This window comes from Lepisosteus oculatus, chromosome 3 (assembly GCF_040954835.1).
Source record: "Lepisosteus oculatus isolate fLepOcu1 chromosome 3, fLepOcu1.hap2, whole genome shotgun sequence".
Taxonomy (NCBI): Eukaryota; Metazoa; Chordata; class Actinopteri; order Semionotiformes; family Lepisosteidae; genus Lepisosteus; species Lepisosteus oculatus.
This window is the reverse complement of record NC_090698.1, coordinates 47,359,138-47,386,622: the sequence shown is the minus strand read 5'-3', so window position 1 is coordinate 47,386,622 and position 27,485 is coordinate 47,359,138. Positions and strand designations below refer to the sequence as shown.

At 35.7% G+C, this 27,485-nt stretch overlaps 2 protein-coding genes across 9 annotated transcripts; both read left to right on the top strand.

The window, feature by feature from the left end:
- Positions 1-220: 220 nt before the first annotated feature.
- On the top strand, positions 221-15,890 carry LOC102689775 (ATP synthase subunit C lysine N-methyltransferase). Of its 8 annotated transcripts, none has more exons than XM_015366191.2 (8): positions 221-703; positions 959-1,058; positions 1,655-1,808; positions 3,791-3,912; positions 4,902-5,006; positions 10,878-11,018; positions 11,846-11,896; positions 15,226-15,890. In XM_015366191.2, exons 4-8 carry the CDS (start codon positions 3,829-3,831, stop codon positions 15,388-15,390), a joined length of 546 nt encoding a protein of 181 aa, XP_015221677.1. In that variant the 5' UTR covers positions 221-703; positions 959-1,058; positions 1,655-1,808; positions 3,791-3,828; the 3' UTR covers positions 15,391-15,890. The 8 variants fall into 8 exon arrangements, with proteins under 8 accessions (XP_015221677.1, XP_015221640.1, XP_015221654.1 ...); XM_015366154.2 differs by having other exon boundaries at positions 229-703; positions 1,655-1,816; positions 3,791-3,999; XM_015366162.2 differs by having other exon boundaries at positions 230-703; positions 1,735-1,808; positions 3,791-3,999.
- Positions 15,891-21,787: 5,897 nt separating this feature from the next.
- On the top strand, positions 21,788-27,232 carry plk2b (polo-like kinase 2b (Drosophila)). The gene is made up of 15 exons (XM_006626808.3): positions 21,788-22,026; positions 22,309-22,416; positions 22,536-22,652; positions 22,989-23,118; positions 23,244-23,331; positions 23,418-23,513; positions 23,760-23,958; positions 24,191-24,338; positions 24,708-24,799; positions 24,971-25,100; positions 25,246-25,326; positions 25,588-25,747; positions 25,862-25,991; positions 26,104-26,214; positions 26,398-27,232. The coding sequence occupies exons 1-15, from the start codon at positions 21,835-21,837 to the stop codon at positions 26,587-26,589; spliced, it is 1,974 nt and encodes a 657-aa protein (XP_006626871.1). The 5' UTR covers positions 21,788-21,834; the 3' UTR covers positions 26,590-27,232.
- The last annotated feature ends 253 nt before the right edge of the window (positions 27,233-27,485 follow it).

Sequence of the window (27,485 nt, the reverse complement as noted above, 5' to 3'; positions counted from 1 at the left end):
CTCAGGCGCTGTTCCCAGTCCGCCTTGTTTGCGTATGGCTTAAGTGGACGGAGCAGCCGTTAAAGCGCCCCATGTGGATGCTACAGTATGTTCTAGCATAAATGCAAAACACGATCAAAATTGCTCGCGATTGGTAATATAATACGTTATATACAAAGTTTATTCAGTATTTTCCATTATATCGTAATGTCACCTGTGACCTAATGTGTGAATATTACGTGAAATTAATTATTTACAAAGGCTGATCTCACAGATTGTTTTTCACATCTTAAACTAAAATGTTCACTTTTACTGGTCAGCCATTCCCGAAGAGAGCTGGGATAAAGTTATATACAGTTATGATATTTAACTTGTTGCATAGTTTTACTATTGGAGAAAGACGGAAGAGACATATTTTCCTTTCTACGTTGTAAAAGTTCAACACAAATTAGAAAATGGAGATATAGTAGGTAGCCTGCGATTCCAAATATCTCCGATTTAGTCCGAGACCATCTACTGTACTCACTTTCCTATTTGAGTATAGCGTACGAGGGAGGACGTTACGACAAGCAGTTTATCACAAACCGGATTGGCTCTGAGCAAGTTCATGTGAGGTGGAAGAATAAAATTCTTTGTTGTCATTGGGCAATGCGATGTCAGTCTTTTTCTTTGTACTGCTTTTACATGGAAAAAGGGCTTCAGTGAGCTACTGTATATGCCCGAGGTGAGTAAGTATGCAGTAAAAAAATAAACTCTTTCATTGCAATCGCGCTGTTAATATGTTATATAAATCATCTCTTTACAAATGTGGCCAGCATTTCCCGTCTACAATTCGTACAGAATCTCCAATCGGAAAATAAAGCCAGAAAGTGAAAATGAAATAGCTGTTTCATTTGTTTGAGGCATTATTTCGTGCTTTCAGATATACATTTAGTTCTTTACTGGTTTATTTATTTTTACTTTGATGTTTTTGTTTCAGAGTTTTGATTTTTCAGGGTTTGGAAAGGAAGCAGGATTTCTAGAAAACACTGTTTACCGAGTGACAATGTGATTAGCGCGGCACCTGCTGTATCTGTCAGGTACTGCAACTCGCATTTGATAAAGGTTTCAAAGGAACTTCACGGGTTTACCTCAAGTTCAAATTGATTACGGTTTTTTTTGTAACTGACAAGAAATAATGGAAGTAAATGAAGTCTGGATGAGGATGACATCAAAATGCAAACAAACCCACAGAAACCCCCTTTTCACATTAATGGCACCATTTTTAGGATGCATATAAGACTGAAGTCTTTTTAAGAGTATATCAAAGTGTAAGTTTAAGTGTTTATTTTTGCATTTCTATCATTAGGTCTTCCTGTGACCCTGCTGGTAGTGTGTTTTCATTGTTTTGAAAAGAAACACTTTTTTGTAACAGTAATGATAAGCCTGAGAGGAGGTAGAAATTGATGGCACTGCCCAAATGTCCAGTTAGGCTTCCGGAAAAACTGTCCTTGGTGCAAAACACACGGTCATCATCTTGTATAAATAAATCAGATATTTTACATTCTGTATAAAGAAATTGTTTACATTGTATAGTCCCTTAATCACTATGAAATATTATAATCATATTAAGACTATTGCTCCAGCTTTCCTTCCACAGTCTAAAAACATATTGGTTTTGGTAATTGTTTTTTAGTAAAACTTGCCCTAGTGTGACAGAGCGTGTGTCTGTGTTTGTGTCTGTCTACCCTGTGATGGACTGGCATCCCCTCCAAGGTGTACACTGCCTTGGACCCATTGCTCGCTGGGATAGGCTCTGGCTCTCCTGTGACCCTGAATTGGAAGAAAAGGTTGGAAAGTGGGTGAATGGGACTATTCAATTATGTATTGAGAGGAGTGGTCTGTACTTCAAGGGGAACTGCAATCCCAAGAACGGTTATTAAATCTCTCTTACAAAATCAATTAATCGACATTATAGAAAAAATTACAAATTTCAAATTAAGCATAAAATTATGAACTTTATGAAAGTAGTGTAAATTGCCATGGATTTAGTTGTGGTGTGGCCCTTCTCACTAGTCTCCGTAATGACAAATATAATGTGATGTGCAAACGAATACGTACATCACTGCAGAAATATTCTACTGTGATCCAGAGGCAGAGTTAACAAGTAATTTGTATTTGTCAGCAAAACTGTCTCAGTGTCAAGAGTGATATTTTTTGTTGTCTTAAAAGTGACATATTCACAAGCCTGTTTGTGTACAATGTGATAGGGCCACTTCACTTCACCAGAAGTTTTGTTGCCTTGTTCTGAATCTCAGAACATATCCCTGTCCGTACCTGGAAATTAAGTCTGTTTTGTTCATTGAAGGTTTTACAAGTTACCATGTACATTTAACTTTTATTGTGGTTTGAAATGCACTCATCAGTGCTGACCCTTTCTAACCCCAGAATATAAAAATAGCGTTGCAGTTCCCCTTTAAGTCCCATACCCAGTATCCACTAGTCTCCTGTGAAATGCATTAATACATTACATGCCATATAATACATACACTACATACTGTACCTTCCGATGTAGATGGCACCTTAGTATCTGGGGATCATTAGAGATTAGAACACCATACCTGAGTGGATCGAGGAATCCAAATGTGTAGAGGAAACCTACTGTGTGTTGTCAGTGTTGTTTTGTTCATCATTCTGCTTCAGCTGTGGCTTCCGATGTTGACTATCAAAATACTTAGCTCCAGAATCTTCTCTTAGACTTCTTAAAGCCGAGCAATAGTTGTTGCATCACGATGGTTTTCTAATGGATAACATTTTACAACATGATGAAGTTTTGGGTTCCCTGTGGTCTTGCTTTAAATACACACAAGGGGTTTTGCTGTGGTCATTTAGAAAGAAAAATGTTGCAATAGTTTGCCCAGTAAATAAACTGCAATAAAAGACAAATTGTGCGCAGCAAAACGAAATATGATCCCAGTAATGTAGTGTGCACCCAGTAAAAAATGGAGCAAAAGAGTAAATGTTGATAACATAATCTACTGCTTAAAGACCTAAAAAACTATTTGGCTCTAGCAGATCTAAGGGACTTTATTAGTACGAAAATTTCTCATTTCTCTGAAAGGGTTTCTTGCCATGTGACATGTTGTGACTTTCGTTTCTATAAATGGTAGCGACAGTTGTCAAATAAGTTTTATAACTGTTTAACGTTCATGTGTCTTTTGAGCACTTGTTGGCTATCAGCAAGAAAAAACCCTGAACGAGCTGAGATATAATCAATGTGTGAATGTAAGACGTTAATGCTTTAAAAGGTGGTTTTTGATCACAGCACACTGCCCTTTCACAGCTACTGACCACAGTGGAGGTAGGGCTGTTTTAACCAAGAGTTTCTATACTACAGTTAAAGCAAACACTTTTGTAAAAAGTATTCCCTTATATACTATATACTGTATACTGTATACTCTCTTATATATAGTATTTTAAAAGTAATGGGATTTCACTAAAAACCTATGGGACACTCTTATCATAAAATTAGGATATATTGTAGAATAGTTGTGGGTATATTTTCTTTTTGTTATAACTACTTCTGTAACCTTCTGTGCAAATGCATTAACTGGATTTGTTTCATCATTTAGACCTCTACACAAAAACACTCCTGGAATCTGCTGTTCTTAAACAGTAAATTGTACTTTTCAGTATTTTTAACATAAACCTTTTTAAAGACATTAGAACTGTGAGAGCTACTGTACATGCACTGAAAGGTTATTAAGAAAAAAAATTCTTTCACTTGGAAAATGTGCGTGAAAAGTTCAGGATTCTTTTTTTTTGTTTGTAGAATCATACGGAGCTGAAGCAGGAGTGCAGCAGTGCAATATGGAAGACTCCATAGATGTCATTCTTCAGGATCAAAACACAAAGTTTCTGCACCGGCCTCAGGACAGTCATCACTTGAGTATGGTATTAGGGGGGTTGCTTGTTGGCTTCTACAGACTATGGACAATGTTTGTACAGCCTGGCTTCCGAAAAGTGCCAATTAAGTTACAGGTATTGTTCTTAGTAACAGTGCTTTAATCTGGAGTCCAGCTCTGAACTGTAGTTCTTCCCTATAAAGAACCTATAAAGAAAAATATACAGTATCCCACATTGCTTTTGCAAGACCTTTGTTTCCACAGAATATGTAACTTTACTTTAAGCCATTTCCCTTAATTATTATGTACAGTAGTGTGAATAGTTCATATGTAAAATAAAATATTGCCTTTTAAAATGCAATTTTCTTCAGTTAGTTAATTTCAAAAGGTAATCCCTTACATAAGCTAGTTTAAACTGTAATGTTTTGCTGTTACCTTCTGTACTTTACAGTAACTACATCTACTGAGGGTAGAATGGTCTGTTTCCTTGCTATATGTAGTAAGACGTTTAAATGTCAGGTTTCCCTGTCTTTTTGTGCAGATTGAATGATACGCCTTTGAAAGCACTATTTCCAGTAAACCTCAACACCATTTTGCACTTTAACATTTCCAAATAGGTAACAGGTGAAGGATATTCAGTTGTAGACCTTAGCTCAGTGTCATCTTAATCTTTCTGATTTGAGGAGTTTTTGTGAGCTCAGTTTCAGAACTAGTGTTTTAAGTTGAACCTTTTATATAACAATCTTGCCTTCAGGTAACACTGCTTTATTTTTTATTAAACTATCCCATATGATCAAAAGTGATTATCTTTTTTTTCATAAAGAAATTCTTTCTTTTTACCAACCAATAGCAAAGCGGCTGATACAAAATTTTGCTAGGCCAATAAAAAGTGTGAAAAATACAGTACAGCTCTGGACTTCACGTTGGAATATTTTTTCCTTAAAGTGCAAACGTGGCATCTGTTTTTAAATAATAAACTAGGTCTGTCTTTTTGTAAGCAACATGATATTGAATGTGAACATTTTCAATGCTGTGCAGGTACCATATTTACCTTCCAGTACGATACAGACACAGAATGTAATGAAACTCCTGGAGGGACGAAAAGGTTGCCTGGCTGACCTTGGTTCTGGAGATGGGAGACTGGTGAGTTATTCAGAAAACTCTGCAGTTGCACTTCTCAGCTTGTATACCTGATGTCCAGGAATATTTACATATTCATCTACTGAGGGTCAAAGAACATAACCTTGACGTATAACTGTATATAGTAATAGAACTGATGGAACAAAACACTCTCATCACACAGCTTAAATTAAACTTTGTTTGCTTCAAATACAGTTACACAATGAACAAAATAATGTGTGGATTTGATGGTCACAACGTTTATTAGTAATCTTGCGATATTTGTGTCCTTAAAGAAGAGTGATGTCTGACATAAAGTTCTTGAAATCCAGAGATCAAAAAGAAATCCCTTTATTTTGTCTGGGCACCCACATGAAGGAAAAAACATTTCAGTTATATCCTGGAGTTGGAATATAATGTAATGTGGGGATAACTAGTCTCTTTACACCCACCACCCATTTTCTTCATTTTTAAGGCAAAACAGAGACCATGTTTACTGAACCCCATTAGCCTTGGTTTACAATTCAAGTCTTGCAAATTTACTTGGTAGATGTAAATGGACAATGAGTGGACATGTTGTAGCCACTTTCGATTTTTCTATTTAAAGGAATCATGATTCAAGATTTTATGTAATTGTACTGAGATAAATTCTAAATTATATTAAGTGAAAATTGTAATAAAAAAAATATTAGGTACTTCATATATTTGCTCCAGGGCAGAATATGAAAATTAATTCATTCTGTCACATAATTATGTCAGCTATTTCATTCTTTGTGTCTGAAGGTGATGGTATTATAATACAGTATATCACAAACATTTTTTCTGTTGCCACAAAGATCACGATAATATAATGTAACAATAAAACGGAGCCAGATTCAAATTGTCACACAAACACAAGGTGTAAATTTTCTGAGTTTGTGACAGGAAAGTCATTTAAGCAGTAACCTCAGATTTTATCAAAAACTGTCTGCAGCGCAATCGTTATCATGAAGCAAGCCTTTTCACATTTAGAGTAAGTAATGCCAGTTAAATAAAATGCTATTATTTGTAATTATTTTATGTCTGCTGTCATTTACTAATCTTTCTCACAAACATGGCAAGCTGGTTCTCATACAAACGCTCGAAATCTCATTTATCTCAGTTCTTCTACTTCATTTTTATGTCCTCGTAAGCAAAACATATTGTTATCATCATCTTTTGTTAAAAATCTGGCATTTTTACATGTGAAACAAATTATTTACATTGTACAGCTCTTTCCTTACCATGAAATATTATAATCATATGATGGTTATTGCTTTAGTTTTCGTCCCACAGTCCAAAAACCATACAGGTTTGGTTAGTTGGCTTTTATGAAAACTGCCCCTGGTGTGAGTGTGTGTCTGTGTTTGTGTCTGTCCTGTGATGGACTGGCATTCCCGTCCAGGGTGAGTGTGTGCCGATTGCTTGTCAGGCTCCAGCATCCCCATGACCAAGTATTGGAAGAAGTGGTTAAAAAATAGATTGAAGTCCATTATTTATTTTGTCTTGGCACAAATAATCCAAGTACAGACGACCATCATCAGATGAATGAAAACTCCATGATAGCCAGAATCTACTCTCTTCTTTTAGATGATGTTTGGCAGTACAGTAGGTGTACTGCCTTGTAAACTGTTTTTCATCAGATTTTAGAAGATACAGTACGCAAGGCTGGGCCTGGACACTACATCAGACCCTCAGTGCAGACTGAAGATGCATTCCAAAGAAAGGAGAACTGTGGGAATGAAAGTCACAAAATTAACCTATATGGCAGGGAGGGCAAAAAGGAAGTCATTATAAAAAATAACCCATTTCAAATTTTGCAGTTAAGCACCTGAGTGATCATGCAAAAATGTGGTAAGAGTTGTTATGGTCAGATGAGAGCAAATTGGGACTTTTGGGTCTAAATGCCAATTGTTCTACTTGCCGCAGATCAAACATGGCACATCTCCCAGTCAGCAGCATCCCTATGGTCACACATGGAGGTGGCAGCATCATGCTGCCAGCAGGGTCTGGAAAGTTTGTCACTAGAAGTTTCTTTTCTGAGGAAAAATGGACAGAACAAAGTCCAAGCAAATAATAGGGGAAAAACCTGTTTCCGTCTGCTTTCCAACTGCATTCTATTTTTTAAATAAAACTTAAGTTTCAAAGTTTGCATGCATCATTTTGTAATTTCATAAAATTGGACACCTTTGGACGAGATCAAATACTTTTGCAAGGCACTGTATGAGCAATAAAATGAGTAATATTATTTTTTTTCTGAAGCATTGAACAAGATATATAATACAATACCTAAATACAAGTTATTTTCACTTGAAATACGCAGCCTTGGCTCACTTCTGTCAAGTCGTATAAAGTCATTGCTTAGGGTTTCAGAATAGTTACAGACATTTCACTTATTTCATTTCTGGAATTAAAAAAATCAGGTTTTCAGGATAAATAATTTTTAATTTTTGTTCCTTCCCATTATTGTTCAGCCTTTATTTGTCAACAGGTACACTGAATATGGCTGACATTTCCTTGGCTTGATGTGTGTCCCATTTCCTGATATAGATATTACTCCTGTCTTAAAAGCTTGGCAGCATAGATTAATTGAAAAATACATAGGGATGACATTACATAATCTGGTATGGACTCTGGTAGGGAATATTCCTTTTTGTTTAGTTATTTTTTTGTTGTTGGAACATTGTTTCTTTTCAAATATTCATTTTCCAAATTCAGAATCATTAAACGGCAATGTTTTATTTCTACGTTATTTACAGCATGCTGCTGTGCAGTATTTAGTTCTATGTATGCGTATTTATATGTATAGTTTTATATTATAGTTTTTCTAGAAATGTATCTACATAAAAAAATATTCACAAATAAGAGGAAGACATTAAGATCATCTAGCTCTTGTTGCTAGTCCCTATAATAATTGGGATCTCATCTAGCAGTTTCTTCTTCCAAACAAGGGTTTGATAGCTTGGCTGGGCAGTGTGTTCTTCTGTTTGTTAACCTTGTCAATGCCTTGAATCACAACCTTCTCTGTTCAGGCCCCAAAAATAATTGGTTTTGTCAGCCTGTTACTTGAAGTGTTACTTCAGGCTTGGCAGTATATCTGATTACTGGTCTCTGTAGTGCTTCCAGATCAACAGCAACACATAATGTGCAGAGCAAAGCTGTACATTTTGCTCTAAATGTCTTATTGGCCTTATGAGTGTAGAATACAATTTAAACATAACGTACCTTGATTTAATTCTACAACATTCTTTAACTGTACAACATATTTTCTTGTATAGAGCACATATTTTCTTTTTATATTAAAATATATTTTACATATTTTTGTATTGCTATACAGTATCTTTGCTCTTTATTGCTCTCCACATTGTCTAGAAGACTAAATGTGTCTGCATTAACATCTGTTTTCACAGATTGCTTCTCCCAGCCATCTTATATTTGTAGCATGTTTTGCTCCTACCTGCATGTACTAAAGTACTCTGCACTTCTACACTCTAACTTGTTAAAAGTTATTTGAACAAGCAACAACAAGAACTGACACAAAAGAGCATATGTTATGGCATATTTGTATATTTGGTAGGATTCCGATAAGGTTTCTTATTAACATTTTTTACATTGAAGGCAGTAGGAACTCAAGTTAATGCTTGCCTTTCGATTGAAAACTGACAATGGAGTACAGTCAAGGGGTAAATGCTCAAACTAAGGTGGTGAACTACTACAGAGATTTGTGTAGCACTGTACCTCCTAGCTGATGTAAATTATTTAGATTCTGGTACAGTACATGGTAAACTAATCAAGTTCTCATATGATACTAATATAAAGAGACGAACAAACATTGCAGGTGTGACAAGATGTGCAAAATTCAAGACTAGGCAAATGCCTGGCAGATGATATTTGGTGAAGCAACATAATAATAATAATAATAATAATAATAATAATAATAATAATAATAATAATAATAATAATAATAATTGCTTACACTTATATAGAGCTTTTCTGGACACTCCACTCAAAGCGCTTTACAGGTAATGGGGACTCCTCTCCACCACCACCAATGTGCAGCATCCACCTGGATGATCCACCTTTTCCAATGCCATGCCTCCCCAGGAACTGGGGAATCTCAAAGTGTGAAGAGAACCTCTCTAAAGAGGTGGAGAGAGAGGAGGTTGTGCGGTCCTATCCTGATATATTTTTGTTTTTGAGATGTGCAACATCTAATGCTGTTAGCCAAGAGCTCTTCCTAGTGAAGCTCACAACCTGAAGACCAGTCACTCTCAATCTGTACAGCTTCAGGAGGTTTTCCCAGCTTGCTTTCCTATTTACAAAAAAATGTTTTAATTAAATAACAGCCTCTATACGCCAAGAATATCAGCAGACTGAGCTATATGACCATGAGAGAAGGGAACTGATGGGCCTGGTGAATAACTTCAAACAAATATATAAGTACTTGACCTGAAATACATTACAATGCAGTTGTTATTTGTCCTTGTTACACTTTCATTGCATGCTTTGCACTTGCTTCTTATGTGGTAGATTCAGTGATATTAACCAAGTGCATCTGTGTCTGAAATTGGTAAATAACTGTTGCATTTAGTTGGGCAATAACCTGTTCCTAGAGCAAATGAATTTTGCAATGAGTACCCTGTTCTGTGTTTAGAAAAAGAGTGTGTTTAGAAAAGAAAGTGTCCAAAGAACATACAGTATGTCGGAGAATTGGATAGTTTTTTAAAATGAAAGATTTGGGGTGCAGATTTCTATTTTTTTAAACCATGTGTTTTTATCAGACACTTTCAAATAAATATGAACAATTCATGATTGCAGATGCACTGAACTATAAATTAAGCCAGCTTTATTTATAACTACATTGTGTCAAAATGTGGAAACTGACACAAACAGGAAGCAAAAGTGACTCATAATATATTACAGACCACAAATGTGTTGCAAATTTCCAGCATCATTGTCACTTTCCTATTATAAATAATTGATTTTTGTGTTTGTGAAAATAAACACTTGTACTTAAGGAAGTGATTTTAAACACATGTACTCTCAGTTTTCAGTAGAGACTTGATACGGTCTTGGTCGCTGGTCAGTTAAGATACATTTGAGTTTCATCAGTTATTGTTATTGTTTTTTGAGGCAGTATCTTATACAGTGAATGTTGGATCCAGTACTTATAATAATCCCTTGAAAATGGGAATTTTTAAAAACTGTTCTAAAATAACAAAGTGTTTGCAGAGTGCTCCGTATCTGTAATGGTTTCACTACTGTTCTTATTAATTAAGGATACTTTCAAGATATTTTTAAGAAATCAGAATCTATGAGGGACTAGTTTTTAAATCAATTAAATTGATAAAATACTGCCACTTGTTTTCCAAATGTACATTTTGGAGAAAAAAATGCTTGTTTTTTTTTATTTCCGGCCAGCTCATGATTGATTATTTTCCCTGCTAATTCTTTTATCATTTTCAAGCCAATTCCTGCCATCTTCCTTTAGTTTAGGCACAATTTTAAAAAGCAAAGGATGGTTTGTTTCGATGAACTTAAGAATTTCTTTGCAAAATGCTTTATAAAGTACGTCTGATAATGTTGAAGTTATGTGTTGTGAAGTGATGATAATGACTCAGATGAAGCTCTCACGCAAACTTCCTGTAGAAAAAAAAAGCTCTATTTACTAATATTTTTATGTAAATAAAAAAACTTACAGATTTCAGGACTAAAAATCCTTGGTCTTTTTAAAATATTGATAATAATATTGAATACTGTTAAAACAGTTGTAGTAAGTCTCTTCTACCTATTTTGTTAATCACCAGAAGATCCTTTCCTTTTATTGTAGGCTGATTGTACTACATCTGTAACACTGTATTGGTTGTCTTATATTAGGTCTTTGCTGCTTCTTCTCTGGGACTTCAGAGTACTGGATTTGAGATCAACTCAATTTTGTTAACCTATGCAAGAAGTAAAGCCTGGTGGAAAGGAATACCCACCTATAAAGCTACTTTTGTCAACAAGGATTTTTGGAAGGTACTTCTTTCACATAAATAGATATTTGTTAAAAATTATCATCTTTCCAAATCTGTATCTGTAGCTGTGGAAAGGTACACATTTTAATGTCACATAGTTACCATTTTAATTTTCAAGACTATACAAATGTACTGTATCAGAATCGGATGCAGTAGAGAAATAATAACATGTAAACCTTATTCCGGTTCAGTGTTTTTTAACCTGATTCAATTTCAGATGTTGGGCTTTATTTACCTAATATGAGAAAATGAACTAAGCTCTTTATGGTATGACCTCAAAATAATTAATTGGTTTATACTTTCAAAAAGAGAGAAGTGGCTCTAAAATGGAAAAAGTTCAGGATATGCAATATAATTTGGTCTGATTTTCTTTTATGATCCAAAATCCAGTAAGTGAAGCCAGGTTGGTATTTCGCAAAACTCAAATATGCTTCTTATATACTGTCTAATAGAGGTATCTGTCAGCTTCCAATTATGTATCATTTTCTTGAATTTCAACTTGTAACTTCTATTTTTAACTTATTTCACACATAAAAGTGTTCAATCTCAGCATTCAACATTTTGATTTAAAATGTTCAATTTGAAAGATGTGTTTTTACTATTTGTATTTTATAATTGGACATCATTGGAAGGGGAGAATTACAGTACTTTTCAAGAAAGTGAATTTTCTACCACTTTCTTTACTTTTGACCGGGTCTGCATCTTCACAATTCTTAGGCTCAGACAGAAAAATATACTGTACGTAGTAGGGGTTTTAAGACCTTTTTCACTTCAAGTATGAACTGTTTTTCATTTCAAGTATGAAATGCTGTTTTTTTCTATTTACAGACCGATCTGTCAAGGTACAATAATGTGACCGTATTTTTAGCTCCAGGTGTGGTAAGTATCTGCTGTCAAAGCAATACAACAAAAGCAAGTGAGAGATGGTATTTGATTGTTCTTTATTTTTAAACCTACCGCACTTGTCCTATGTAGGTCTAAAGATCATTTGCAAACTTCTTCAGCTTTTATAATAAGCTGTTATACACCAAAATAATTACCTTGCAATGTAGTCACAATATAGAGAAATGGAAGTAGCTTACAATTATACATTATACATCACATTTCATCCCAAAGCTTCACAGTTAAGAGAGGCACCACTTCACACACCAGTGCCGTGCAGTCCCACTTGGGTGTCGTGTGGCAGACATTATACACAAGTTGCCACCCTACACAGCAGTTCAGGTGGAAACGTGTGAAATTAGTTTTGGGAGTGGTGTTGACTTTGTCAGTGTGTTTGTTGATTTGAAATGCTTATAGATGAGGTTCCGTAGTCTTCTCTGTTCAAGTCCCAAGTTCAAGTGCATAGACATTCTTTGAGCCCACCAATGCATCAGTTCTTTTGACTGATTTCAAAGCAGCAGTAACCTTTTTCATTAACTGGTGGTCAAAATTATTCTGTAAATGAGGTCTCACTACTGCATAACTGTTCTTCCTATTATAAACTCATCTCATTTGTGTGTTTTGTTGCATGCCAGCACTGTCTAAAAAGTGAAAAATATCAACTTAAGCACAAAAGGGTTTTAATAAGTAGTTTCTTCCATTTCAGATTTCCCATCTTACAGTATATAGTACTTTGTTTTTATTGCTGGTGATTGCTTACAGTAGCACTTCTTTTTTGCAATCTTTTTTTACCTCTTTTTAAACAAAGGTTTCCAAACATACTGTTAAAAGAAACATACTGTATCATGCAAAGCATGTATATATTTTAAATATATAATTGATCATTTATGGGCAGCCGACAGATACTTGATTGATGCACATATCATGGTTGGTTATAATTTGAGTAACTTTAATAATTAACTAAACATTAAAGCCTCATATTAGTGACAGATAATTGGGCACACATTATCAGGTTATTTAATCTTTTGAAAGTCAACCCTGGTAAAAATTTAAGAAAGACAATTGCAGAAAGGATATAACATGCCCAGATTATAAAGAGAACAGGTTGGAGGCTGCACCACGTGCAATTTCTAACCAGACTAAAAGCCACAGCCAAGCCCTGTCCCTCAGTATCAGATCATGATTTGGAAAGCCAAGCATCACGATACCTCACCATGATCAGTATATAATCGTGGTGTTTTCTCAGTGCCAGTTCCATCACATCAGAAATGCCAGGGTGACAATACTATTCCTCTGTGAGGAGATGGCTAAACAATTTAATCTTCCCAGTTTCTTACTTCACTTCAATGTCTTTCTCACAGATCTTTCTGATCTCCAATCATTTGGGGATCTTTAAGATGAAAAGACCCATAGAACTTCTACTAATGAATTATACATCATCATTTTAAGATAAATTCTTCAGCCGAAAGTTTATGTGCTTTGTGTGTGTGATTTACTGTAAAAGCCATTGTTTTCAAAACGAACTTTTAACTGTAACATTGTACCACTACCTAAATATATGTAGGTCTTGTACGGGTTTTGCATGATTAGATGCATTTCTGGGAAGTCTATTACACTGTCCTATGTTTACGCATCATTGCATTTTCACACAAGATTATATTAGGGAAATGTGTACTTTGCTTTGTATGCCCACTTTATCCTGTTTCCAGATTTATAATACCGTGTATTTATCCAGTAGAGAGCGTGGTCTCTGAAGCACTGTGCTGAGTCTAAAGTTTTAAAGTCTAAAGTATATTGACTTTTAGCCATTATATTTATATCCAACCACAGCCTGTGTGGCCTATGTAGCAATGTATGGTGTTCCAGAATTAGACTTATTTCTATATTTATATACCATGATGATATTTGTATGATTTGTTAATGCTATTACCAAAAGAGAGAATCATGTTGTTTAGGAGTATGGAAAGGTGCTCAAGAGTTTTTTTTTTTAGTTTTGATTGAATTTGCACCCTTTGAATGTCAGATGAAGCTTTACATTTTAATTACCTTCAGCAGGCGTGAGTTAACAGAGTGCTATACTCTCTTGTAAAACGAACTATATCAAATGTGTTAAAGTTATTCAACAGCCTTAAACAGGCATGTTACTTCAGGTACATATTTAACTTCACAAAGGGGAAATTCCAGCTCAGATACACATTGACATACAGTAAACACATACTGTACTTTGGATATCAGTCGAACTATGAACACCAAGTCCGCTCCAGGCTAGAACTACATTAAAATAGTATATAGAAATCTGGCAGGAGTAGTTTGAAATTCCTGCTCCGCTTTTTAGATTTTTAAAGAAAGATAAAAAGTATACTACTTGTGTTTTATTAAACATTCCATTGAAAGTAATACCCATTTATTACTGAAGAGAAATTAGAAGGAGCATGCAGTATGAAAGAAGGTAACACATGTATATTTAGCCACTTTTTGTATTCAAAAGCTAAGAATTCATCCATATTTGAAAAAAAACATCTTGTCTACCCTTCCATGGACATTATACAGTAGTTTGTATATCAAAAAATAATTTAAGTGCTTGTCATTTACTTTATTTACCCAATACAAGAAGTGAGGACATATTCCCATTCATTATGAAGCCGAACAATTTCCTCATTTCAATACATTCTGGTTATTAATTTATCGATGCTCCAGCTTAATCAATACTTGAAAATCTGAGCTCCTTTCTAAGAAAGACATATTTATCAAATACATTATCAAGATTCTTATGCATTCTTAAGACATACTCATGGATTAAAATCATGCATTACTAATGAAGTATTAACACACCATCTCCCGTCCTTTATAAATGCATACACATGTACTGTATGTTTCAAATTGTCTACAAAAAAATATTGTTTTTGTACTAAAAGAAGAGGGCTTGTAAAAAAAAAATAAAGTATCACATTGATTTTACATTCTACCTGAATTCAGAAACAAAAATCTTAATGAGATGTTATGCATTAGAAATATAAATTTAAAACGCAGCAAGATTACAGCCCAGAAAAAAAAAACTAAAAGTATTTTACTTGTACGTGTTTTAGTATGTGTGTTAGTGAAGTTTTAAACTCTTTTCATTTTAATTAGGAATTTGGTTCATATTTACTAAATAATCTACAAACGGATGAATTCTGTGTATTTTCCAGTGATGAATGTTCCTCAAAAATCTAATACATATACAGTATATACAGTATTTTTTTTTTCAACAGAAGAGATGTTTATTCTTGTTTGCACATATCTGTTAATCAGCTGATTCACAGACCACTATTTTGCTGTTTCCTCAGATGGAGGTGTTGGAGAAGAAGCTCCTGGCAGAACTCCCTGATGGTGCCAGAGTCATTTCATGTCGTTTCCCTTTCCCACACTGGCCCTCCGTCGGCACTGAAGGAGCAGGCCTGGATCAAGTATGGGCCTATGACATAAATGCTGTACGCAGGATTGCTACCTAATCGCTTTCAATTTGAAGCTAATTGGGTATTGACAAACAGTTTTTTAAAAGAGGCATAGTATTTTAATACTAAATATAATCGTCTACAAAAAACCTCTCTTTTGAAACAAACCTTTTAATGTAACGGAAACTCTGTGTGAAACTGCATATGTTGTTCACTCTACACCAAATCTTGGTAATCCGCTGTCTTGAGGTTCCCATTATCATCGTCCCCTGAGGTTGATAAATTAGTCCAAATAAGTCAATAGTGGCTGCTTTAGGTTCTTAAGAGGTGAGCTCGAATGAAGAACTACAGACATACTGACTGCTCTGGACAACGATTGTACACGCCTGGATAATTTCGTTTCATATCATGTTTATGGTTTCTACTTTTCCAGATGCCTCTACAAAGCCTGTATACTTACATAAGCCATAATCAAAACCTAACTTTGAGAATTCATCATGAAGAGTTAGGTTTTAGGGAAGGCATCATCGATTAAACACTCTACTGTATGTCTCTCATTTTGGTTACATGTGTATTCACTTCTTCATATGAAACAGGTTATATTGACTTTCTCTTAGAAATTAATGTCTGACTAATGCATTCATTTCACAGTAAAAAAGCCATGCAAGTTTGCATTTCCATTGTTTGTGAACAATAATCTATAAATAGAGATGAATCAAAAATAAAAATTAAATTTGCAATTACTGTGTGAGGTCTGCATTAATACTAAGGAATACTTTTTTACAAGGCCTAAATTTGTTGGATGTATGAACACAGTTGATTCTAGATACAGTAGTTTCCTTTAAGCCATTATTTGACTTATACAGTATATATAGTATACATCAATGAAGAGAGCTCAACAATAAAAATATTGGACTTAGGAGCGGTTGTCCATAACTTATCCCTAGCTCTTTTCAAAACTGTTAAATTATATAAAATAAACCAGCAATAACCAAGGGGATTTTCTCCTCAGTCTAGTTTACACAGAAGCTTTGAAAACTTAACAAAAAGTTAGAGATTAGCAACGTTCAATAGTAATTTGGTGGAGCATTTCACTAAACAGATTTGTATAACTGAACAAGATAGAGCAGCATTCAGTTATGAACGAACAAGTAATAGGTTTATTCCATGCTGAAAAAAAGAAGAAAGAGAACACAACGTTTCGGCCGTGGAGCCTTCTTCAGGTGTGAAGAAGGCTCCACGGCCGAAACGTTGTGTTCTCTTTCTTCTTTTTTTCAGCATGGAATAAACCTATTACTTGTTCCTTTGCAGCCTACGCATGCTGACGCAGCTACCCACCTGAACTACATTCAGTTATGAACTCCCTATGTAAAATGTCCTCTGTCTTGCATTCTCTGAAATGCTTTGTGGCCAATAAACTGTATGTCACTTCCACTGAAAAACAAACCACATTTAAATTGCTCTTTGGGAAAAACAAATGCTTTGCATAACAATAGCCACAACTTCCATTGCAATATTATTTGTCGTTATTTTGTGACGAGTATCAGATCTTAACTAGTGCCACTTATCACAGAGTTTGAAAGTTTGATTTTCGTTAATGATTCTGCCTCTATTCCCCACTGAAGGGAAATCAAACTCAAGGTCCCCTACTGGACTAGTTCAGGAAAGGCAAAGTGTCACCATACCAAGAGCAGGGGTTAAACAGGAATGTATTTCCTTGTTCACAGAATCCAGGGAATATTCTGGAATAGTGTGCATGTCCTGTACCTTACTGTTATTATTTCTCTTACATTGCCTGGTTTTTGTAATAAATCTGCTAAAAACTAGTTTTATTAACATGGTTACGTCAAACTTTAAATTATTATGATTAAATACTTTTTTACTGAACGAAAATAAGACTTTTATAAAGCAATGCAATAGTTTTCAAAAGCATATTTTAAATGTAGTTTGTTCCAAAGTGGAAACAACATATTTTTGGCACACAAAGTATCTCTCCATTTCAGCAGGTTGTCCGCAGATGTTTTACGTTCAGGAATTTTCATATTTTTTATTATTCAAAACGTAACTACAAAATGCAATTTTCTAATTAAATATCAGGTATATTAAAATAAGCCAAAATGCTAGAAGCTATTTAAACACAACTAGAGCTATCTACATTTAGCACATTTCTAATAAACATTTAGTAGCATATTGACTTAAAAGTATTAAAAATGAAATTGTAGTAGAGACACTGCTGCCACAAATGCAAAAGGAGGTATTCAGATTCAGAATAACAGTACTCCGGCATGCTTTCTTGAGTCTTGTTATACACACTGTCTTGTTTTGGCAGGGCAAAATATATGGATTGACTAAGTAGTTCTGTTCAGTTCCTGCCAAGTACATTATCTGGGAAAATGTAAACGTCATCTCCCTCTTCATTGTGAGGCTCTTTATTATCAGTAGGTCCCTCATAGTTATAATACAGGTTGGATGCATCATTCCCATAAATATGGTGTTCCACAGCTGTATTGCACTCAATGTAAACGTCTTCAGGCTCGTCATGCTGTGCATAGCCTCCTGTATTCTTCTGACTCTGATCCATTTGTTTCTGAATATGAATGTTCTCATAAAGACTCTGCTTGGGGGCGCTTCCCGAGAGAGAATCGGAAGAATAAGTGAGAACACCAACAGGTCCTGACACAGAGTGAGATGACTGAGGTCTTACTTCGTAGGATTTTGGCTCTGGGGAGGCTTTCATTCGGTAATGTTTTTTTTCCATTACTTTTTCTAAGTCTCTCGAAATGTTAGCCCTCTGTCCATGATAGCATCTGCACCACTGGAAAATCAGGCCACAGCAAACAGAGACTTTTTCTGGACAACACCCTTGCCCACATTTCTCCAAAGAAGTGCAGTTTGACATTGCTGTTTCAATACGTATGAATTGTGACCACCTCAGACTTGGAAACTATGGAATATGAATTTACTTGAACTGCTACAGCACTTAATGAACTTTTAATTTACCGCATAAGGCTATATTCCGATTTTATTTTACAGCAGATGGGCCTTTAATTTAGTACGGCTCCTTGAATCTGAGTCTTTATTTTTTGTTTAATGTTGTTGCCAGATCGAGTCACTCCCTGCAGACATCAGTCTTCGAGGAATAAGTGCCCCCAGATATGCTGCTGACTTTGCCTTCTAGAGAGCAACTTGGGTTGTCATGAAGAAAGATCTGTGTGAAAATAAAGGGGAAAGGGAAGCTAAAAGAGGATATTGTTATCTAAGGTTCCGGTTGCAATGCAAAAATGCATTTGAGCAGGTATATAACTGCACAAATAAGTGTAAATAGAAAATTTCAAAGCGTAATAATTTAACACAGCAAACTAACATTTTCCCTGCAATTACTTTAGAAAATTCTGATTGGTTAATAATCAAAACTACTTTCAATTACAATATTAGTGCCTAATGCATATTATAGATCTATCCTTGTTGATCTTTATGATATTAATAAAGGATCTTAAAGAAGTTTTCTGAAGAGACTATAGATTTACACTTTAAAATGTATCACTGGTATAGTTTCACGAATGCACGGTGTAACTAATTAAGTTTATTTCAAGTGAGCAAACTAATATCATTTTAACAATCATCCACTTTCTATTGAATTTGTTCAATTCAGGGTCTTGGGGGGAGTAGGAGACTAACTCGGTAGATGACAGGCAACATAATTTTACCAGTCCCCAAAATTTTGTTATGCAGTAAAAGTTAAAAGATTTGCCATTCAGTTCAAATAAATAATAAACTATTCATTTCACTATTTTTCATTAGTGCTGAGCTTTGTCACCAGCTTTACATTCTTTGAAACCATATAACCATTTTCTTTGAACACTTCTAGATGGAATGGAAGATGAACCATTCTTTTGAATCTTGTATCACTAGGTTATCCATCAGATGAAAAATACTGAAAATGTTCAGTAGCCTCTGTCCATTTATCTCAGTGAAAATAATGTGTATTATTTAATGTGTATTATTATGTAATAATGTGTATTATTTTCAGTAAACTGTAATGTGTAGTATATTACATTATACTGTAAATATATAAAATACACAGTATAATGTATATCCTACAAGATATTATATACAGATTTGACTCACAGCTGAAAAGCTGTTCTTTCTTTTTCTCTTTCTCTTTTTTTCCTTCTTTCTTTTTGCTTTTCAGCATGAATTTATCTTAAAACATGGAATAATCAAATTTCAGTTCTCCATCTATTTCCTAATTTTAATCGATGGTACTGTTAATATATTGTTTGGAAGAAAGTGGAAAATAGCACCATGAAAGGTTACTTTCAGAAAAGTTCTGATTGGATTCAGCAGAACAAAAATCAGCAGTGTCCTTCTGTCTATCATGCAGTATGCAGTAAATAATTTGTGCAGCAGTAAAACTGTGAACAGCTTAATAGTAACAGGAAATAATCTATGATAAATTTTAAAATGATGAAAAGAAAATCTAAAGTACATGAAACTTGTTTAAGATTCCATTAAAGAAAAATCAGACAATTGCAAAATAAACAACACACCAAGAACTTTTTACCTGAGTAGAAATCTTCTGAATTGATGTCTTAAAGAAATGGTTGTGGAGTCAAGGTCAAGTTGCAATATAATATGTTCTTGATAGGAACAAGTGATCCCTTTCTGCTCGTATGCATTTCCTCTTACAGCTTTGTGGTTTTTGCCACCAACTCGTCAGACTTTGTTTTATGTTTAGACGCAGGGTTTTTTCCAGTGTCAGAAAATATATTTGTGTATAAACAGTGTAAGAAAAAAGATGCAGAAAGACTTATCTAATTCTAAATACTGTATACTGGGTTGCAAGTTTAGATGTTTGTCTTTGGTAAACAATTAAAACTCAGTAAGCTTAATTGTTGAAGACTTAAATTTACAGCAGGTTTTAAAATATATGAAAACGCATAACTGCACACCCAATGATGGTTCTTTGGATTAACTGTTACTGTATATGAAAGTTATGGTTCCAAAGTCCAAAGATTCCTGCATCCTCAATACTCTGCAAACAAAGTTTTGTGTATCAAGTTTACTATGGCAGAATAGTAGTTCTGGTGTATGAAGGCTACAGCTGTAGGATTCCCACCAATCATCTTGGTCACCATGTAAGTGGATCAATATCGTGCTTTGTCCGGATGTAAAGATGGTAGGCAATTATTTTTCCATATTAAAAGGTGTCAGGCACAGGCATCTCATACCTAAACATCTCCCAAGACAACACCTGCTCCATCTGCCAAAAGTGTGCAGATCCCATATTGGAGCAGTCATCCTTGACCACGAGGGGCAGCCAAAAAATGACTAGGAAAAACATGATTTTATTAAAGCTGAGCAATCACGTGAAGCCTAGAAAGGGTCCTGGTTCGAAGTCTTATGGTGCTGACAGCAATAGTATTTCCGCAGTTCCTGGGTCCTACCATGTGGTGGCGTCACCGTGTTTAAAATTACATGGCGCAGCAATATAACAATATAACAAGTTCCATTATTTCACCTCTTGGCCTTCGAGGGTTTTGGTTTGAAATTACCAAAACCCTCGAAGTAACATCACTTTCAGTTTTGGTACTACAAGAGAATGATTTGATCTATTACATAAAACAAGCTTCGATTATCTTTATTTCAAAATTGAATTTTGCTGTAATTACAGATAGCAGAATGAATGTGGACCTTGTTATTCAGAATACATGAGGTGAACGAACTGCAGTACGTTGAAGTTGTAATGTTCAATATTTACCACTTGAGGGCGGCACTATTTCATTTCTCTTTTTGTTTTCGTTCAGACGTTTTGTTTTAGCCATTGTTTATATTGTTTATATAGCACCTTTAATTCACATTGTATTGCAATGTTTTTCAAACTAAGCACGCCAAGCCCGTAAGAAGATGTTTACTCGTAACTGTTTCAATTTGAATTCCACAGATTAGCGTGAAATTCAGATCGAAATAGTCTTCCATTAGAAAGTTAATATTTCAATGATAATAAACAATAATTCAGTTATTATCTGTTACTAGTAACGCTATTTAGCGGTTCATTTGAACACTTTCTGTAAGGGAAATGTTATAAAAAAGAATACTAATTGAATATACTTTAACAAATGTTTTGGATCGTATAAATATTAAAATCACCGATTCTCTTCACAATTCGGATTTTTTCTGGAGTTTTGTAGCTATAACGTTTAAACCGGAGAATTGTGCTAAGCTATACATTCATGTCACTGTTGCTTTGGTTAGGACATGTTCCTCTGCACATGTTTCTCGAGCCTGTACAAGCTTTCGCATAGACGTAGGTGAGATTCCTTTCTTCTGGCATCATGAGCCAATAAGTAAGTCACAGCACAGAAACACGACCTCCATAGAGAAACTCCAACCATGTGACGTTGGAAAGCCGGAGAAGGGGGCGGACCGTTTGGTTATAAAAATGATCTGCTCGCTCTTTCCCACCACACTTGTGAGGAGAGCATTAAGGATTGTTTCGGAATGGATATACTAAGATCAATCACTTACCAGCCGGCGAATAACGGCAAGATGTCCGAGCAGACGCTCAGCAAATCATGCGAGTTTAAAAGAAAGAAATCGGAGGACCACAGCCACGTAGCTCCTGAGATGTCACGGATCATAACAGACCACACCACCGGCAAATGTTACTGCCGGGGGAAAGTTTTGGGAAAGGTAATTGAGGCAGACTAGAAACCACTGGAAGTTAGAGTGTCCTTATTTTTGGGGATTTTCCTTGGACTGGAAAAATAACACTATTTTGGAGTTTTATTGTACATGGACATGTTTCATTCTGTCTGGAAATTATGCGATTTATATATATTGAATGTATTGTACATAGGTTTTCATGTGCATTCTTTTAAGTTAGGTTATTTTGTAAAGAAGCAGGAATAAGCTTGGCTTTGCGTTAAATTTTGTAACTTGCCTGAAGCTTTTTTTTATTGTGCATCTTTACAGGGAGGTTTTGCCAAATGCTACGAACTGACAGACCTATCCACCAACAAAGTGTATGCTGCGAAAATCATCCCTCACACGCGCGTTTCCAAACCACACCAGAGGGAAAAGGTATGTAAAACGAAAAGAAACCTGATATTTTAAAGCGCATGGTTTCTCTCTTAACATTTCTAGACAAGAGTAAGATAAGCGAAAAATATACAGTATATGCAATTCCTTTGATTTTATAGATTGACAGAGAAATCGAGCTGCACAGAATTCTGCACCACAGGCACATCGTTCACTTCTTCCACCACTTTGAGGACAAAGAGAACATCTACATCTTACTGGAATACTGCAGCAGAAGGGTAAGAGTCATTTAATCATTTTCACTTTGGTTTGGTTAATAGCAATTTGATTTACACAATACGACTGCTTAAACTATGCAATAACGAATTTTTACCTTATGAAACTGGTTTGGATAGAAGCATTTCGTGATTAGGAAATAGCATTTTCTGCAGTTATAAATAATGCGCCTCAATGAGAACCCTACATGAGAACTGACTATGCTGAGAGTATATAGGTAGCTGGTTTGTGTTTTCTTGTTTAGCGAGCTCAGCTTGTCACCTGTATTAAAATACCTGACTCTAATTTGTTAATCATATCTACAGTGCTAAGTATCTTTTTTTTTTTGTTGCATGCAGTCTTTAGCTCATATTCTAAAAGCCCGAAAGGTGTTGACTGAGCCAGAAGTGAGATACTATCTCAGGCAGATCGTCTCGGGACTGAAGTACCTTCACGAGCAAGAAATCCTGCACAGAGACTTAAAATTGGGTATGTTTGTACTGTATGTAAACTAGAAAGGACTAAATGTCTGAACACTTGGCAACACTTTGTAATGATTATGGTTGTTCTGAAAGCATAGACCAAAAATAATTTAACCTATTCTTCTTTTATAGGCAACTTTTTTATCAATGAATCAATGGATCTTAAAGTTGGAGATTTTGGCCTTGCAGCGAAATTGGAACCCCTTGAAAACAGGAGGAGGTATGTTTTAGCTGGAGCTCATTGAAATCTGTTCGGTAATGTAAGTAGGGATCTGAAACTAAACTTGCACCTCCCTGGTTTTGCAGAACAATCTGTGGAACGCCAAACTACCTATCTCCAGAGGTCCTGAACAAGCAGGGACATGGCTGTGAATCGGATGTCTGGGCCCTAGGCTGTGTAATGTAAGCCTCACATTTTGCTGGCATGTGTATTCTGCTGCATGTGTTGTCAATCTCTGGCTATAGTTTGCATCCGTTGCCTTGGATATTACCCTTTGTAAAAGTACTTGGTCTGTTTGTAAATTTGCGTGGGTTTTAGTTATGGATGTTAATAACTCTTTTCTTTAACTAAGAGAAGGCTAAAATATTTGACATGTTTTTAAAATCTTTTCATGTGCTGGTAATTGACTGTTGTGTTCATTTCAACAGGTACACCATGCTACTTGGAAGGCCCCCGTTTGAAACCACTAACCTGAAAGAGACCTACAGATGTATAAGAGAAGCAAGGTATCTGCTGCCTTCTTCCCTGTCAGTCTCTGCCAAGCAGCTAATAGCCAGCATGCTGTCAAAGAATCCAGATGACCGACCTCATTTAGATGACATCATTAGACATGACTTTTTCTCACAGGTTTGTGAATTTTTTTTTATGCTTCCAAATATTAGAAAATGATTAGAACAAAAAAGCAAAACCAATATGCATACCCTGGCATATATTACTTATAATGTATGCCATGCCAAGTTTCTATGCATTGATTTTAGCATCACACACCTTTCATTTATTTTTTAGTAATAAATGACTCTCGGCCCATAAGCAGTTTCATTCTTTAATATTTTCTCTGGTTCTCTTTTTTCAATTACAGGGATTTACTCCAGAAAGGCTATCCCCTAGCTGTTGCCACTCTGCTCCAGATTTCCACTTATCAAGCCCTGCCAAGAATTTCTTCAAGAAGGCAGCCGCTGCACTGTTTGGAGGGAAAAAGGAGAAAGCCAAGTACTACGAAAATCTCAGTAAGTATCCAGTCTCATTGCCAGGGAGAGTCTACATTTTTTAAATATAGAGTAATTCCTCCACCCAAATGTTGTGCAGCGGAGAAGGGATACTGCTACAGGCATGTACCCAGTTTATTGATTTAGCTTCCATTTTGGGCTCCTGCATTGCTAATTTCAACTTGAATGATTTGGGTAAAAATTAATTTATTAAGCAGACAATGTAGTCTGCGTGCTTTGACCTTTGATCTACGTTCTGGTGTAATGGCAATTTTCCTGGCTGTACAACTAGGTTGCACTATTTACAGATGGGCAGGAACACTGGTTATGTAAAGCAAAGTGTATGCATGTTTACCAATAGTTTCTATCGGTTTGTTCCTGTTGGTACAGATAAATTAACCAAAGAAGAGGATGAGATGTACAAACTTCGTCACGACCTGAAAAAGACCTCTATCAGCCACCAGCCCTGCAAACAAGTGGAGGTGAGACTTCTTACACTTACCTAGTCAAGATAAGAAAATGGATTAGGGAAAGATAAATTCTCCTTAAAGTTCATGTTTACATTATCTATGTTTTTTTTTATGTTGACAAGTCTAAAGTTGGGGGTTTTGTGTGTTTGTAACTTGACAATTGTTTTCTGGTTGGCCCTACAGGACACCAAGCCTCCAATTGCCCCTGCTGGGAAGCCAATAGTATTGGTGAAAGAGAACAAACAGCAGATCCGAGACACAATTCGCATGATTGTGAGAGGAACCCTTGGGAGCTGTAGCAGCAGTAGCGAATGTAAGTTAACAGATTTACTTACTGTATACAATTGCTCATAGTGGCTTTCTCGGCAGACTAGCTGCTTTGTTTGAGTTACTGTTTCTGTCTGCAATCCTGATTTTTTTTTTTAAGAGTTGATTTTAACTGTGGGGTTATATTGCAGGTCTTGAAGACAGCACAATGGGGAGTGTTGCCGATACTGTTGCCAGAGTTTTGAGGGGCTGTCTTGAAAACATGCCAGAAGGTAAGGTTTAATCAGTGAGGATCTAAGACAAATAGAAGGGAGGGGCTGTTTCTGCGTAGGTGTTTTCCGATGTTGTGAGGGATTTTTTTAGGCATGCTATGGGAAAGGATATAATTTGTCCTGTGAGATAAAGAGATTTTAGTATACAGGAAATGGATAGTCCTAAAAGGCAGAAGGATGCTGGGGGTAGGGGTTTTACTAAGTAGGTAAAAAGGATTTTGTTTCCAGAGGGTGCTAATTTGGTTTCCTGTGTTGTTTCAGCTGAGAGCATTCCAAATGAGAATATTAACAGCACCTTCCAGTGGGTGACGAAATGGGTGGATTATTCCAACAAGTATGGCTTTGGTTATCAGCTTTCAGACAACACCGTTGGCGTTCTCTTCAACAATGGGACCCACATGAGCCTGCTCTCCGACAAGAAGTAAGCACCTGCTTGTAAAATCAACAAAATGATGATTTGCTATTATTTTTTAGATCAATTGTCTTCCAAAAGGTTTAATGTTCTGATGGAGTTTCCTCATCTTATCTTTGTTAGGACTATCCACTACTATGCTGAGCTTGGTCAGTGCTCAGTCTTCTCTACAGTGGATGCCCCAGAGCAGTTCATCAGCCAAGTGACCATTCTGAAGTACTTTGCACACTACATGGAGGAAAACCTCATGGATGTAAGTTACTTTTTACAAGGATTTAACACAGCTGTGTGCTATTGTGATCTAATGTAAACTATGAGGTACTTACTTTGGTTTATTTATTTTTTCCTTTTTTCCTCCTTAATAGGGTGGGGATTTGCCTAGTGTAACTGATATGCGCAAACCCAGGCTGTACCTTCTTCAGTGGTTGAAATCGGATCGTGCATTGATGATGCTTTTCAACGACGGCACATTCCAGGTAAATAAATGCTAATTACTCTTCTAGCGATGGATGAGGTGTAATATCAGCATTCTGGTCCAGAACAGTGGGACCAAGCAGTTTGGAGCCAGAATTGGGGGGGGGGGGAAAGCATTAGCTTAATAAGAGAAACAGCCATGTTTGTAACATTAACTAATTGAGTTTTCTCTTTTTTTTTTAAAGGTAAATTTCTACCACGACCACACAAAGATCATAATTTGCAACCAGAATGAGGAATATCTGCTGACATACATCAATGAGGAGCGTGTCTCTACCACCTTCAGGCTGACCACCTTGCTCATGTCAGGATGCTCATCTGATCTTCGCAACAGAATGGAATATGCCTTAAATATGCTTCTGCAAAGATGTAACTAAAGTCTGAGAACTCTGAGGGACTTTGCAAGAATGAAAAAGGGTGGATTTCTAATCAGTGGGGCTTTGGCAAGCGTTTTCAGTGGATGTACTTGTATGTTGACAGTTTGGCGGGCTGGAAGTGATTTAAAAGGACGGAGGTACGAAACATCCAACCAATCCTTTTTGAGAAGAATGCTGGGCTGGATCCAGATGGACTTTTTTATTTAAATTTTATTGTAGAAAATCTTGCTTTGTTGATCTTGACTTGGAATTCTGGATAATTTAGTCTTGCAGCTTGTAACATATGCATCAACAAAGCAGGGTAATATCACGTAGCTCTCTGTAGAGCAAAATAGACTTAAAACTGTGAAAACATCCCACCAGGGCTAGATTGTGGTCAATTTCTGACAAGGCAGTCTTGTGCTGCCTAGCTGTGAACGTAAGAACACCTTACTTTTGAAAGTCTGTGTTGGAATAAGGACAATTCCACATGGTGTGTCTGGACAGATACATTCCTTGTTGTTACAGAAATAAATTATGGACAAAGTGCAGTATTTATTATTTATTTAATAAAAATAATAAATTGAAATAATTCATGCTTTTGTGACTGAAACTTGTTTTAAAGTTATATCCTTATTGTTATTAAAGGCTATGAAACTGACAAGTCTTGCTTTTCTCTTTGTGAAAATGTTTCTCTGAAGTCCTATTTAACAGTGTTTTTGCTTTGCTGGGTACTTTCTTGCAGCAAAATACATTTCCTGGCATTTTAGAACTATTCTTTTATATTTGTTAATGACTGGAGCATAAACCAGCACATCGGATATACTGTATTTTGTTACGGTAAAGTACCCATCATATTTCTTATCTGTAAAACTTAAAAATCTGAGGTTGCAGTTGGGACATAAAGGTAAATAAGC

Coding starts and splice junctions, on each gene's coding strand:
- LOC102689775 (XM_015366168.2), top strand. CDS start 3,829: ATGGAAGACTCCATAGATGTCATTCTTCAGGATCAAAACACAAAGTTT. Junction 4,000..4,901: donor AAGTGCCAATTAAGTTACAG/GTATTGTTCTTA, acceptor AATGCTGTGCAG/GTACCATATTTACCTTCCAG. Junction 5,007..10,877: donor GTTCTGGAGATGGGAGACTG/GTGAGTTATTCA, acceptor GTCTTATATTAG/GTCTTTGCTGCTTCTTCTCT.
- plk2b (XM_006626808.3), top strand. CDS start 21,835: ATGGATATACTAAGATCAATCACTTACCAGCCGGCGAATAACGGCAAG. Junction 23,514..23,759: donor TGGGCCCTAGGCTGTGTAAT/GTAAGCCTCACA, acceptor TCATTTCAACAG/GTACACCATGCTACTTGGAA. Junction 25,992..26,103: donor TGGAGGAAAACCTCATGGAT/GTAAGTTACTTT, acceptor CCTCCTTAATAG/GGTGGGGATTTGCCTAGTGT.